Source organism: Temnothorax nylanderi, unplaced genomic scaffold, assembly GCF_030848795.1.
Source record: "Temnothorax nylanderi isolate EJ_2023f unplaced genomic scaffold, tnyl_v1.0 TNYL_tig0467_pilon, whole genome shotgun sequence".
Classification (NCBI taxonomy): Eukaryota; Metazoa; Arthropoda; class Insecta; order Hymenoptera; family Formicidae; genus Temnothorax; species Temnothorax nylanderi.
This window is the reverse complement of record NW_027249529.1, coordinates 73,868-87,932: the sequence shown is the minus strand read 5'-3', so window position 1 is coordinate 87,932 and position 14,065 is coordinate 73,868. Positions and strand designations below refer to the sequence as shown.

Sequence of the window (14,065 nt, the reverse complement as noted above, 5' to 3'; positions counted from 1 at the left end):
TTGGCAGAGAAGTCGACATTTTTAAGGACGAAAGTCGACTTGAAGTCGACTTGAAGTCGGCGAATGTCGCAAAAACCACCGACTTAAAGTCGACTTCCCGTCATGATGAAAAGTCGACTTCCCGTCATGACGAAAGTCGACTTCCCGCCAACTTTTAAAGTCGATAAAATAAACCGCCGCGTACGTCTGGAGGTCGATTGTGTATCTTGAAACGAGGTAAAAATAACAAAAGTTAACAGATTTTATTAGATTTTGATAAATAAAATCGTAGATACGCTAATAAATTTTCTCACTTTTGTAATTTTTACCTCATTATTTCAAGATACACAATCGACCCCTTGCTGGAGGGCTAAAACTGATGCATTTCGATTTTTTTTCATATATAAAATAATTTAATTATCTAAAAAACTGTATAATTACAATCCTAATGTTTTATTCTTAATTACAAAGGCGGCCATATCTGTGCCACTTCTGCGTGCGCGGATTCCGGCAGCCACTTCTGGTAAGCTGACAATAACAGAACTAAAATTAAAACATTCCAGCGTTAATCGCGAAACAATATGCAAAATTAGCTATATAAATATATATCATATTATTATCATAATGTTGTAAATATATAATAATATTATATATATATATATTATTATAAATATATAATATCCACAAACTTTTATACTAGACCACTAACATCTATGGACGCACTGCCGAAAAGCTGATGCGAGTGCAAGGTGCAAGTGTTAGTGAAGGGTGCGGCCATATTGAATTAACAATAAGTCACTATCGGGTGTTCAGTTGCTCATGATGTGCGTTTATCTGCATTCGTTATTACAGTACATAACGAAGCAGGCGAATGTTTTTGTGTTAAATATTGGTACATGTTATCAATAAGTTTGTAAGTCATGCCTTCGACGTGTAGCGTACTTGGATGCCGAAATCGAACCACTACTCCTGTAGTATTAAACCCTTTCTTTTGGACATTCTGTATATGCCAGACTATTGTATAGAAATCTTGTATAAAACCACTTGTATAGAATAGTAGTATAGCATATCTTGACTAAAATCAACATGGCGGCAAGCATCACGGGCGAGATGTCTGTCAGCGGTCTAGTATTGTATAGAAGTCTATGATAATATCTAAATATTATTTTATAAATTAAAATCTCACATTTTTTATCCGAACCCCAGATTTCTAGCAGTTTGTGTTTGGACACGACTCCCTGCGACTGCAGCGTTTGTACTATTGCTTGAGTGCGTGGTATCAACCTGAAAAAATCGTATTGAATTGATGTAATCTATTCGATGAATCAACGTGAAATCAAAAGGAGATAGAATAACGATTTACCTGGCCCATGACTTGGTGATGCTCCCAGGTGTCGTCAGCAGCGACGGGACAAATCGTTTCAGCTTAGGGCACACTTGACCCTCCAAGAAGAAATACGCTAACCACTTGACACCGTCCACGGATGCTCTATATCCATCGATGGTAGTGCCCATTCGGCCTTTCCGAATGTACCAGACACGCGGCAAATGATCTTCCCGGTTCATTGATTATATCTATAAATATCTTTATAAATAAGTAGGAAAAACATTATAAAGCAACAATTGTGATAAAAATACCTTGGCGGTGGATCAACCAATGGTTCACTAAGATGGCATAGCATGGGCGAATTTCGGCAATCATTCGGGTTCTATCATCGTGACACCTCGCATGTACATCTTATTCGTTTCATACACCTCTTTATAAACCACCTATTCCGGACTGATTTTCCATAGAACGCACGAAGAATGCATGAACACAGGTTCCTTCATTTCTGGTGTTCTGAAAGATGATACAGAATGGAGAGGTCGCATTCAATAGGTCTTAATTATCGATGATAATTAATAACACACCATACCTAACCTGTAAGCATGTTTCCACTTGGCCTTATCCTGATCCTCTTTTACCTCGTCGGGCAAAACCTTTCTCGCGACTTGATCCGCCATACCTGCAAGAACTATCTGGCGTCTTATCGTGTCCTGTCTCGCGGCACGTATTCCTCGCACTCGCGTAAACTCTGGTCCACTCATCTGGTCCTCCAGCCTCCTCGAGATTCGCCGCCATATTGATGATGCATGACGCGCCGCTTGACTTTGACTGTTTTCCGTCTTTTTATAAGTCGACTATTTAAAAGTCGACTTTTAGTCGACTTTCCGCCATTTTTAGAAGTCGACTATTTAGAAGTCGACTTTTAGTCGACTTTTCGCCATTTTTAGAAGTCGACTAGAAGTCGACTTATAAAAGTCGACTTGCCGTCGACTTTCCGTCAACTGTGCTCTTAGGGTAGTGACGCGCTTTAAATACCCTAAGAGCAAAAAGTCGACTTCTACCGAAACTGACTTGGCAGAGAAGTCGACATTTTTAAGGACGAAAGTCGACTTGAAGTCGACTTGAAGTCGGCGAATGTCGCAAAAACCACCGACTTAAAGTCGACTTCCCGTCATGATGAAAAGTCGACTTCCCGTCATGACGAAAAGTCGACTTCCCGCCAACTTTTAAAGTCGATAAAATAAACCGCCGCGTACGTCTGGAGGTCGATTGTGTATCTTGAAACGAGGTAAAAATAACAAAAGTTAACAGATTTTATTAGATTTTGATAAATAAAATCGTAGATACGCTAATGAATTTTCTCACTTTTGTAATTTTTACCTCATTATTTCAAGATACACAATCGACCCCTTGCTGGAGGGCTAAAACTGATGCATTTCGATTTTTTTTCATATATAAAATAATTTAATTATCTTAAAAACTGTATAATTACAATCCTAATGTTTTATTCTTAATTACAAAGGCGGCCATATCTGTGCCACTTCTGCGTGCGCGGATTCCGGCAGCCACTTCTGGTAAACTGACAATAACAGAACTAAAATTAAAACATTCCAGCGTTAATCGCGAAACAATATGCAAAATTAGCTATATAAATATATATCATATTATTATCATAATGTTGTAAATATATAATAATATTTTATATATATATATATTATTATAAATATATAATATCCACAGACTTTTATACTAGACCACTAACATCTATGGACGCACTGCCGAAAAGCCGATGCGAGTGCAAGGTGCAAGTGTTAGTGAAGGGTGCGGCCATATTGAATTAACAATAAGTCACTATCGGGTGTTCAGTTGCTCATGATGTGCGTTTATCTGCATTCGTTATTACAGTACATAACGAAGCAGGCGAATGTTTTTGTGTTAAATATTGGTACATGTTATCAATAAGTTTGTAAGTCATGCCTTCGACGTGTAGCGTACTTGGATGCCGAAATCGAACCACTACTCCTGTAGTATTAAACCCTTTCTTTTGGACATTCTGTATATGCCAGACTATTGTATAGAAATCTTGTATAAAACCACTTGTATAGAATAGTAGTATAGCATATCTTGACTAAAATCAACATGGCGGCAAGCATCACGGGCGAGATGTCTGTCAGCGGTCTAGTATTGTATAGAAGTCTATGATAATATCTAAATATTATTTTATAAATTAAAATCTCACATTTTTTATCCGAACCCCAGATTTCTAGCAGTTTGTGTTTGGACACGACTCCCTGCGACTGCAGCGTTTGTACTATTGCTTGAGTGCGTGGTATCAACCTGAAAAAATCGTATTGAATTGATGTAATCTATTCGATGAATCAACGTGAAATCAAAAGGAGATAGAATAACGATTTACCTGGCCCATGACTTGGTGATGCTCCCAGGTGTCGTCAGCAGCGACGGGACAAATCGTTTCAGCTTAGGGCACACTTGACCCTCCAAGAAGAAATACGCTAACCACTTGACACCGTCCACGGATGATCTATATCCATCGATGGTTGTGCCCATTCGGCCTTTCCGAATGTACCAGACACGCGGCAAATGATCTTCCCGGTTCATTGATTATATCTATAAATATCTTTATAAATAAGTAGGAAAAACATTATAAAGCAACAATTGTGATAAAAATACCTTGGCGGTGGATCAACCAATGGTTCACTAAGATGGCATAGCATGGGCGAATTTCGGCAATCATTCGGGTTCTATCACCGTGACACCTCGCATGTACATCTTATTCGTTTCGTACACCTCTTTATAAACCACCTATTCCGGACTGATTTTCCGTAGAACGCACGAAGAATGCATGAACACAGGTTCCTTCATTTCTGGTGTTCTGAAAGATGATACAGAATGGAGAGGTCGCATTCAATAGGTCTTAATTATCGATGATAATAAATAACACACCATACCTAACCTGTAAGCATGTTTCCACTTGGCCTTATCCTGATCCTCTTTTACCTCGTCGGGCAAAACCTTTCTCGCGACTTGATCCGCCATACCTGCAAGAACTATCTGGCGTCTTATCGTGTCCTGTCTCGCGGCACGTATTCCTCGCACTCGCGTAAACTCTGGTCCACTCATCTGGTCCTCCAGCCTCCTCGAGATTCGCCGCCATATTGATGATGCATGACGCGCCGCTTGACTTTGACTGTTTTCCGTCTTTTTATAAGTCGACTATTTAGAAGTCGACTTTTAGTCGACTTTCCGCCATTTTTAGAAGTCGACTATTTAGAAGTCGACTTTTAGTCGACTTTCCGCCATTTTTAGAAGTCGACTAGAAGTCGACTTATAAAAGTCGACTTGCCGTCAACTGTGCTCTTAGGCCCAGTTTCACAGTGGCCAGTTAGCTTAACTAGTAGTTAATTCTCACTCTCCGTCTCTTTCTAACCTTTAGGTCAAAGGTTAGAAAGAGACGGAGAGTGAGAATTAACTACTAGTTAAGCTAACTGGCCACTGTGAAACTGGGCCTTAGGGACGTTTACGCGAGCTTTACTTCTGTAGTAACTTACGATAATTCCTTCGCGTAAACAGGATTTTTCTTCGCGTAAACGGGAATTTTGTAGTAACTTACGATAATTTACTTCGTGTAAACGAGTGATTTATCGTAAATTACTACAGAAGTAACGCTCGCGTAAACGTAGTAAGAGTGACGTAACTAATTCGCTCATAGTATTAACAAGTATTATGCGTTCAAATTCTCGAAAGCTAGCTTCTTTACTATGCTCTCTCTTTATGTTGATCGATTCAGATAAAAATCTCCGAAGTCTTTCTTTCTCTCGCGATATTCCTGATACATAATCCTAGAGTAAAACTGTACAAAAGCTCTACGAAAGTGGCGATATTTTTCACGGATCTGGTTCGAGTCTCGACTCTTGGGGAAGGTGCGCATGTAGAAAGAGTACGCCAACACAGTTTATCCTGCTAAATGGTTATCAATTCTCTAGAAGTTCTGTATTGTTTACACATAAATTATAGAATATCTAAACGTTTCTTTTTTTTTCGATGTCCTGTGAAATTGTACAATAGAGTTACAAATAAAGATAAAGCCATACTTTACGTATAATCTGATTCAGTCTTTGCTAATTACTACGTTTACGCGAGCGTTACTTCTGTAGTAACTTACGATAAATCACTCGTTTACGCGAAGTAAATTATCGTAAGTTACTACAAAATCCCGTTTACGCGAAGAAAAATCCTGTTTACGCGAAGGAATTATCGTAAGTTACTACAGAAATAAAGCTCGCGTAAACGTAGTAATAGTTACATAATAACGTGCGAAAGAACTAACAGTTAGACTATTTAAGAATTTTAATCAAGATACTGAAAGCATAAAACTGTTCAGCTAGCTTTACACAAGATATTGGTCTTCTTCTTTATGAAATCGTCAAATTATGATTATGATACATTTCTACATTATCACCAGCATCGAATCTAATCTTATTTATCGTGATACTTCTGAGAAACTGTTAATCCATTGTCTTAATAAACTCGATCGCGGCGCAGAACTGCGTCCACCAATATTGTTCCTCTCCCTCAAATCGATTCCCGTAAAAGCTGTCTACATATGAACAGTCGATAACAACGACGGCGGATTAGTCTGAAATTAAGCACACGTTAACAATCACTCTTCTTGCTAAAATCACATATTCTCTTTTCAATCGCATACCTTGATTATGACATAGACCAGCACGTATGCCTCTTTCCGACGCCATGGAGAGGAGATTCATGATGGTAGTCGCGCAGCGAAATACACACTGCAACTTATCCCTAGGAGTCTTATACGCCGATATCATAGCCAATTCAGCCTACGCCCATGGCCAGGGGCATTTGTAATGATAAACCTTTGGAATGCGTAGGTCCTTGTGATTTGGAGTTACGACCTTCGCCAACTTTTTGATGTGATCGTGAAGAAGCTGGTCCCTATATACATCTCCATCTCCATTTGGATAGAGCGCATTGTGGTATACCCGTGCCATGACGGTTCTTTCCACCACGACTCTCGCCAAATCTAACTGGTTGGCGCTCGCCGCTGAAAGTAAGAAGTAAGTTCAGACGTCTCTGATCACTCCGCTAAGATCAATTGCGAGATAAATAATTATATTCATGTACATTGCCAGATCGGATCGTTGTCCATTTCCGCGTGGACCTTCCCTAGAAAATTATCCACGAGATCCTGTTTCTCGTCAGCTAGCGTAAGCTTTTTAAACTCTTCGCAGAAACGCAGGAGGAAAGCCTCCTTTTTTCCCAAAAATACCCTCACACAAACGGATACAAGATGATTATTGATAGCATCCCGATCGCACTTAACTCGCACGCATAATCTGGAAAATATTGTTATTAAACAGTTAACATCTTACATTTAAACATCTTACATTTACTTATACATTACATACAAAGATGATATTTATATATAAACAGTATCTATCTAAGTGAGCTAATGTTGACAGCAATCCCTGACATCTTATTAAATATGCGATATAAGGAGATCGCTTTTGATAATCCTCTCGAAGTGATTTAAAAAGCTTTCTACATCCATCGTCATTAAATAGACGCACGCAACGTAAAGTTTCATGAAGATGAGATATTAATGCCCTATCCTGCAGGTTTATAGCTTCTGCTAATTGTAGTTATAAAAACGATGTCTCTTCCTCCGCCTGAGTCTCCATTCGCGCGAAGATCATGTTGATCATCTGAGTAAGAGTCGCACGGGCTGTTGTTTGATTCACCAGGTTGCGCGACGCCAAGTAAACGTTGTAAACAGTACGAATTGTTAACAGTACCGTACCCTTGTGTACCTCCACATGCTGGCTTGTCATTACAGTCAGCAGAGCTTTAATAATCTGCAGCTGCACACCCTCATCGGTCTGTGGACCGGTGAAGCAACCGCAAATTGTCTCGACAATGCGCACAATCAGCAGCTTGTTAGGCTCCGTTGAATCAGGCACATTGCCAGTGAGATGGCCATATGCGATTAACTTCTGCAGGCAGTCCAGTGCTGTCACCACAATCCGCGGTGACTTGCTCTGACATGCTAACTCAAATGGCAAGAAGTACTTCTCAGCGGTAATGACATTTGAGTCGCTCTTGGGCTGTGGCAGGGCGTTTGAAATAACCTCTTCACCCTGCACAGCTGGTACATCTTTGATCTCGTCACGGAGGTCCTCTGCAAAATGGAAATATATGAGTGACAAACTTAATTAGCAACTATCGCTTATAGCTATTTATTTATTTCAGTATAAAATAATTTGTAAAACGTTTATATTAATTCTGACTGCAGACGGACCTTCGGAAACACTAGCGCCTTCTTCTTTTAACATGAATAACTAAAAATCTATATTTCGGTTAGGTACATGGTTTATAAATAATTAATTAAAATTATCTGGATGACTCACAAACCTTTTTAATCACACTTCATAACTCTTCATACGAAATACAAACGATTCGATACAAAAACTTTGTTTAATTTATCTATTCCGGCTAAGTGCATGGTGAAAAAATGATTAATTAATTACAATTAACTAAATGACTCACAAACCTTTTCAATTGCACTTCAAAAGTCTTCATACGAAATACAAACAATTTCATATGTAGATTCTTTTACCGGACATTCATTTCCGGTCAAATACATACGAATCTGTCTTCTAACACCATGGTGAATACAGAAACGCAGCCTGTAGTAACCCCAATTGGGGAAAATACTCGATTGGGATTGGTCGATTTTCTTACGCTTACGTTTTATGTCCTTACGGGATTTTATGTGTAAAGGCCTTGATTGGTTACGCGGTTACGTGTTAAGGTGCGATTTCACGATGACGCTCGACGCTGGATTCGAGCGTCAAATCTGGTCACGTGATAGATTTCAGCCAATCCAGTGGTTAGGTTATATTTTGCGTCCCTCTGAATCTATCACGTGACCAGATTTGACGCTCGAATCCAGCGTCGAGCGTCATCGTGAAATCGCACCTTTACGCGGAAAACACATGTCATGGGACTCCAGCCTGGGGGTCAATCATGTATTAATGTGGAACGTGGAAAGTGAAAAATTTTATATGACTATCTCTTTCTATTTAACATCAATAGAAAGAGAGATTTTTCATTTTTCACGTTTCCACCCTAGGGGAAAAGATTTATGATTGACCCCCTGAGCCAAACATTTCTAGGAAATTACTAAACTGCTGCTCACTGCTGCTGCATTTCACTGCCCATGAAAACCTACCTTAAAGAAACAGCATATCTCTCATCAGTCTTATCTCACAAATATAACAGGTGCGATAACCCAAATATAGCGTTCTCACGCTATTAATTTAAATTTATTCATAAAATTGTCTTTATAGATGTTTTGCGAAAAGGATATAATCGAAAGGTTTCTTTTTGTTGAACCTACAAAACGATGACAAATCAATGAGTCATGAAATACATTCTTACTAGTGCCTATTCACTGCACTTTCTTATCGCTCTCTCTTTTTCTATTTGAATGATACGAAAGTACAGTGAGGAGCAACAATAAAAATGAGTTCCTTTTTCGGTGTAGATGAGCGCATTATTTCTAACTTCCAGCCAATTGCGAACCTACAAATGGTGCACTCATCTACACCGAAAGGGAACCCATTTATGCTCCCCAGTGTAAATTTTTCTCTTTTCGAGTGCAGAGGATACAAGATAGTGCAGTTAAAAGGAACAGATGTATGACGTAAGTCCGTATTTGTTGAGTTGAAATAGGCTGCGTTCCGATATTCACTGTCAGTACTGAAAATCTATAGTGTACGTTACGTAAACTATAGATTTTCAGTACTTGCAGTAAATATCGGAACGCAGCCATAGTTGAATATGAAAAGAATATGGCGACAGTGATCTCGTAGCAGTGGATGAGCTTTCGATTTCGACCTCGAAGTACGTACCAGTGTTCATCGTCGTGTGATTAGAAGTGTTTTTTTTTAAGTATCCGATAAATCGGAGACGCGACACGATGAGCTTCTTCAGCAAGGTGTTTGGCGGCAAGAAGGATCCGGCTGCACCCTCGACGGCCGAGGCGATTCAGAAATTACGCGAAACGGAGGATATGTTGATAAAGAAGCAGGAGTTCTTAGAGAGCAAAATAGACAATGAAGTGTTAATAGCGAAGAAGAATGCGTCGAAGAACAAGCGAGGTAGCATATATAACTTGTGCATCCTTTGCAACTTTCATACTTCGAGTCTGACTTTTACAACTCAACTGTCAGTTTGATTGATTGTTATATGTATTTGTCTCTTTCATTTGCGCTCTATTTGTCATTCTGAATTATTATCGTCTCTCTTATGCTTACATTATGTTTTTAAACGATGTCTACATTTAGTATAGTTGTGTGTCTAATTCAACTCGTCACTTAAAATTAAAAGCTATATATATATAATATATATATATATACATATATATGTATATATATATACATATATATATGTATATATATACATATATATGTATATGTATGTATGTATGAGGATAAGTCAATAATTATCTGGAATATATTTATGCAATTTATTGAAGCATCAATAGAGATTACATTTATATATTATTTCAATATATTCTCTTTGGTTTTTAACGCATTTAGTTCAGCATTTCACAAATTTATTTATGCTATCAGAAAAAAGTTCCTTGTTCTTTTAGCTACGTATATCATTTCTTTCACACTGTGGTCAATGTTAAATCAAGGATTTCTTAAGACATCTTTGAATGAATCATATAAATAGTCATTACCTGAAACAAGTGATTACTAGAGACCAGATTACGGTGCCGTTTTCCCCATTCCAAGCGCGTGCTAGCAGCCGTGAGAAGTACCCTCTACACCGTGCTGTCTAGCGGTGTAACATAGCAAATATATTTATTTATTTATTTATATAATGTTCTCACGGCGCTCGGCCGCTAGCACGCGCTTGGAGTGGGGAAAACGGCACTGCAAACCGGTCTTTAGTGGTTACCATCTGTTTGGTATACTCAAAGATGTCTTAAGAGATCAATTTACCATTGACCGAAATATGAAAGAAGCAATGCACGCATGGCCAAGACTCAAAAATATTCTTTTCTGAAAGCATAAATAACCTTGTGGAATATCAAGTGTATTGAAAAGCAAGAGGATTACATTGGAAAATAAGGTAAATATAAATCTCTATTGGTGCTGCAATAAATTTTATTCCTTAAATTTTATGCTTTAATTACATTCTGGATACTTATTACTTCTTCCGTATTCAAATAATATGTCCATGTAAATCCAAATATGTCGAAAACAGATTTTTACCTGCTATAAGTTTTGCCGGCAGAGTACAAAAAAATGTAATAAAATCTGCTGACAGAATACTGCTGGCAAATTTAATGCAGAAACCAGGCAGAATCTGCTGTTTTTCTAATCATTTAAATGACATATTTTATTTGTAAATAGTTTTGAAATGATAGATTCTGCTTGATTTTTATTAATAAAATTATGTCAATAGGCTCTGCTAGAAGAACACAAGCTTAATTAAAGACAAAAGTTGATGCCACAAATTGACTGACAAACTGTTAGCATATTGCTAACATTTTGCTTACTGGATATGATTGAATTAAGCATTAAGAATATTATATATCTTTTAGCTGCCATTCAAGCCCTGAAAAGAAAGAAACGATATGAAAAGCAGTTACAGCAAATTGATGGCACACTGTCTACGATTGAAATGCAAAGAGAAGCACTGGAGAGTGCAAATACAAATACCGCCGTTCTTACTACCATGAAGGGTGCCGCAGATGCGATGAAGGCTGCGCATCAACATATGTAAGATTTTCACATTTTTACCATTATTAGTAATTGGCTATTTTTCAATATAATCTTTGGGTTATCTGAAAGTAATGTCTTAATATAAGGTGGATATGTTAAAAATGAAAAAGTTATTTCTTTAAATATGAAAATAAATATATAAAATATACGTCTGAGTTATATACAATAATTTATGTATTAAATAATGTATTTATATTTTTGTTATATTTAAATTACTTTTTTGTTATATTTGTATTATATATTTGTTATATTTATACTATAGGGATGTCGACCAAGTACACGATATGATGGATGATATAGCAGAGCAACAAGATGTGGCTAGAGAAATTTCAGATGCCATATCTAACCCAGTAGCATTTGGCCAGGATGCTGATGAGGACGAGTTAGAAAAGGAGCTAGAGGAACTTCAACAAGAACAGCTTGATAAAGAATTACTTGGTATTGATACAACGACAGATGAACTACCAGCAGTACCAACTTCAGTTCCTGTTGCGCCAAGCAAAATTCGCACAAGTAACTATTATTCTTATAATGGTATAAATTTCTCATATATTATAAAAATATAAAAATATGAACAATTGTGTCACGCATATCTGAAAAAATTATTATAATTTATGGCATCGATTTATGGTCTTAAATTAGAGCAATAAAATATTAAAATTTTATTTATAGAAGCTAAACCGGAAGAGGACGACGACTTGAAAGAGTTAGAGGCATGGGCATCGTAAAGTGATATTAGAAGTGATGTTAAAATCAAAGATACAAGATGTTTTTAGATAAATGTAAATTGTATATTATTATCACCATGCATAAATTACTATATCATTAAATAATTAATTAATTAAATTAATTTTCTAATATGAGTATGCAATGCTAAATTTCTTAAGGTAGTTCTCCAGTCCTTGTACTAGAGAAAATCGATTTTCTCTAGATTTTCTTGAAACTGTGAATATACGTTAATTTAGGTGTGCTTTATGCGTGGTCGAAACTTAAGTACCTCTTGCGGTATAAAAAAAATCAAAATACTGAGCCTCAAAGTTTCAATTTCTTTTACTAAATTTTAGTAAAAATTGAAACTTTGGAGGCTCAGTATCTCGATTTTTATACCGCAAGAGGTACTGCAGTATCTGCATCGAGATACTGCATCGAGAAAATCGAGATACTGAGCCTCCAAAGTTTCAATTTTTACTAAAATTTAGTAAAAGAAGTTGAAACTTTGAGGCTCAGTATCTTGATTTTTTATACCGCAAGAGGTACTGAAGTTTAGACCACGCATAAAGCACACCTAAATTAACGTATATTCACAGTTTCAAGAAAATCTAGAGAAAATCGATTTCCTCTAGTACAAGGACCGGAGAACTACCTTAAGCAGAACTTTCGAACAAAACTACTGATGTTAATATTTAAGCTTAAAGATAAATATTTAAGAGTAAAGATTATATTGCTTGTACTTTTATGTTGTGGTAAATATTACTAATAAGTGAAAAGAACAAACAAAAGTTGCTTATAATCAGTGGCAGAGAAAGAGAGTAGCATATTTTATATTTACAGTAAATATATTGCTAATATACAATAAACGTTAAAACTTAGGAGGCAATGTTGAATACCCCAATTCATGTAACATTCAAATATATATCTCTACTATTATATAAAAGGGAAAAGTTTGTACCATTGTTCGAGGTAATCTTAGAAACTACTGAATCGATTAAAAAAATTTTTACACTGGTTGATACTCTCAATACAGGCCCTGGATCCAAAATCCAATAAGATCGTCTATTGGTCCCCTTCAAACCTTTCAACTTTTATTTGAAACACTTTTCCAATAAACCAAGCCGTCAATTAACACTTAACGAAAATTAACACAATAACATTTAAACGACACCCAACGATAAAGGGATCATGGCGACACTGATTAAATCGACATAGAACATTAAGGGGATCCTGGAGTGACAGCGACAAGGCATAATCGGTCTAAGCAATATCTTTGAATTGGCTGAACAGAATGGAAAATTCTTTTACACGATTAAAGTACGCACAAAAATGTAGAGGGCTGTACATGATTTTTTCTGATAAACTAAAAAAAAATTTTATTTTTATAAATATTGTCTTCACCTGACGACAATATTTGCTTTATACAAAAATTCTGCAGTTTTTCTATAAAAAATAGTGATGCAGCCCTCTACAAAAGACTGTCAGGAATAATATCGTGCAATTAGAAGTAAGATTTGAAGCCTAAAAAAAAAGATATTACTTAGACTAGAGTCCTATATTAGTAGAGAGACGCAAACTTGTTCCTCCTTCTGATTGGTCGGTTATAGACCAATAGACAGTAGTGAGTACGATCATAAGATGGCGGTCTACTAATATAGGACTCTAGTCGTAGTAGATTAATAGCGTTTTTTCTTGGCTGCACTACCGCCCACTAGTGCAACACTAGTGCAACACTAGTGCAACAATTGGTCTGTTCTTTACAGCTGAACTGGCTGCACTAGTTCAGAGTTCATCCTTTTCCTTCCAATGTGGTGTAAAAAAGATAAACTCTGAACTAGTGCAGCCAGTTCAGCTGCAAAGAACAGACCTAATATTGCACTAGTGTTGCACTAGTGTTGCACTAGTGGGCGATAGTGCAGCCAAGAAAAAACGCTATAAAGGTGCCATTTCACGTTGACGCTCGACGCTCATTTTCAGCGAGCAAAAACCTTCAAATATAATATATTTTATTTATATACATATATAAGTTTACTTATATAATATAAATAAGTAAAAAATATTATTTCTAGGGTCACGTGGTTTCGCTTTGACGCTAGCGTCAAGAAATAAAGCTGAATTTATTCAACATCCAGCGTTGACGCTGAATCGTCGTTGATCGTCTCAGTACAATCAAAAATAGGCTTCGAAATACGTAAAATATTAA

The 14,065-nt window shown here is 36.9% G+C and overlaps 4 protein-coding genes across 13 annotated transcripts; 1 reads left to right on the top strand and 3 right to left on the bottom strand.

Moving 5' to 3' along the window:
• Nucleotides 1-280: 280 nt before the first annotated feature.
• Nucleotides 281-2,133, bottom strand: LOC139783087 (probable ATP-dependent RNA helicase DHX37). The gene is made up of 5 exons (XM_071722211.1): nt 1,896-2,133; nt 1,618-1,819; nt 1,343-1,554; nt 1,166-1,263; nt 281-522 (listed from the first exon to the last, which is right to left on the bottom strand). Exons 3-5 carry the CDS (start codon nt 1,543-1,545, stop codon nt 443-445), a joined length of 381 nt encoding a protein of 126 aa, XP_071578312.1. The 5' UTR covers nt 1,546-1,554; nt 1,618-1,819; nt 1,896-2,133; the 3' UTR covers nt 281-442.
• A 614-nt stretch (nt 2,134-2,747) lies between these two features.
• LOC139783086 (probable ATP-dependent RNA helicase DHX37) lies at nt 2,748-4,505 on the bottom strand. Of its 2 annotated transcripts, none has more exons than XM_071722210.1 (5): nt 4,276-4,505; nt 3,998-4,199; nt 3,723-3,934; nt 3,546-3,643; nt 2,748-2,885 (listed from the first exon to the last, which is right to left on the bottom strand). In XM_071722210.1, exons 3-5 carry the CDS (start codon nt 3,923-3,925, stop codon nt 2,821-2,823), a joined length of 366 nt encoding a protein of 121 aa, XP_071578311.1. In that variant the 5' UTR covers nt 3,926-3,934; nt 3,998-4,199; nt 4,276-4,505; the 3' UTR covers nt 2,748-2,820. The 2 variants fall into 2 exon arrangements, with proteins under 2 accessions (XP_071578311.1, XP_071578310.1); XM_071722209.1 differs by having other exon boundaries at nt 2,748-2,900; nt 4,276-4,504.
• Nucleotides 4,506-5,278: 773 nt separating this feature from the next.
• On the bottom strand, nt 5,279-8,062 carry LOC139783084 (brefeldin A-inhibited guanine nucleotide-exchange protein 1-like). Of its 8 annotated transcripts, none has more exons than XM_071722203.1 (5): nt 7,902-8,062; nt 7,650-7,697; nt 6,476-7,529; nt 6,033-6,395; nt 5,279-5,963 (listed from the first exon to the last, which is right to left on the bottom strand). In XM_071722203.1, exons 2-3 carry the CDS (start codon nt 7,681-7,683, stop codon nt 6,994-6,996), a joined length of 570 nt encoding a protein of 189 aa, XP_071578304.1. In that variant the 5' UTR covers nt 7,684-7,697; nt 7,902-8,062; the 3' UTR covers nt 5,279-5,963; nt 6,033-6,395; nt 6,476-6,993. The 8 variants fall into 8 exon arrangements, with proteins under 8 accessions (XP_071578304.1, XP_071578305.1, XP_071578309.1 ...); XM_071722204.1 differs by having other exon boundaries at nt 6,476-6,687; nt 6,760-7,529; nt 7,650-8,061; XM_071722208.1 differs by having other exon boundaries at nt 6,476-6,687; nt 7,162-7,529; nt 7,650-8,061.
• Nucleotides 6,268-12,876, top strand: LOC139783083 (charged multivesicular body protein 4-like). 2 transcript variants are annotated; one of them, XM_071722200.1, is made up of 5 exons: nt 6,268-6,408; nt 9,306-9,513; nt 10,971-11,148; nt 11,414-11,664; nt 11,824-12,876. In XM_071722200.1, exons 2-5 carry the CDS (start codon nt 9,333-9,335, stop codon nt 11,877-11,879), a joined length of 666 nt encoding a protein of 221 aa, XP_071578301.1. In that variant the 5' UTR covers nt 6,268-6,408; nt 9,306-9,332; the 3' UTR covers nt 11,880-12,876. The 2 variants fall into 2 exon arrangements, with proteins under 2 accessions (XP_071578301.1, XP_071578300.1); XM_071722199.1 differs by lacking the exon at nt 6,268-6,408 and adding an exon at nt 9,033-9,056.
• Nucleotides 12,877-14,065: the final 1,189 nt, after the last annotated feature.

Bases quoted from the DNA above. Each gene is read 5' to 3' on its own strand.
- LOC139783087 (XM_071722211.1), bottom strand. From the start codon at position 1,545: ATGAACCGGGAAGATCATTTGCCGCGTGTCTGGTACATTCGGAAAGGC. The intron at 1,264-1,342 runs GTAAATCGTTAT...CGATTTTTTCAG, and splicing joins ATCACCAAGTCATGGGCCAG to GTTGATACCACGCACTCAAG. The intron at 523-1,165 runs GTGAGATTTTAA...TTTTAATTTTAG, and splicing joins CTGGGGTTCGGATAAAAAAT to TTCTGTTATTGTCAGCTTAC.
- LOC139783086 (XM_071722209.1), bottom strand. From the start codon at position 3,925: ATGAACCGGGAAGATCATTTGCCGCGTGTCTGGTACATTCGGAAAGGC. The intron at 3,644-3,722 runs GTAAATCGTTAT...CGATTTTTTCAG, and splicing joins ATCACCAAGTCATGGGCCAG to GTTGATACCACGCACTCAAG. The intron at 2,901-3,545 runs GTGAGATTTTAA...TTTTAATTTTAG, and splicing joins CTGGGGTTCGGATAAAAAAT to TTCTGTTATTGTCAGTTTAC.
- LOC139783084 (XM_071722203.1), bottom strand. From the start codon at position 7,683: ATGTTAAAAGAAGAAGGCGCTAGTGTTTCCGAAG. The intron at 7,530-7,649 runs GTCCGTCTGCAG...TCCATTTTGCAG, and splicing joins AGGCGCTAGTGTTTCCGAAG to AGGACCTCCGTGACGAGATC.
- LOC139783083 (XM_071722199.1), top strand. The intron at 11,149-11,413 runs GTAAGATTTTCA...TTTATACTATAG, and splicing joins AAGGCTGCGCATCAACATAT to GGATGTCGACCAAGTACACG. The intron at 11,665-11,823 runs GTAACTATTATT...TTTTATTTATAG, and splicing joins GCCAAGCAAAATTCGCACAA to AAGCTAAACCGGAAGAGGAC.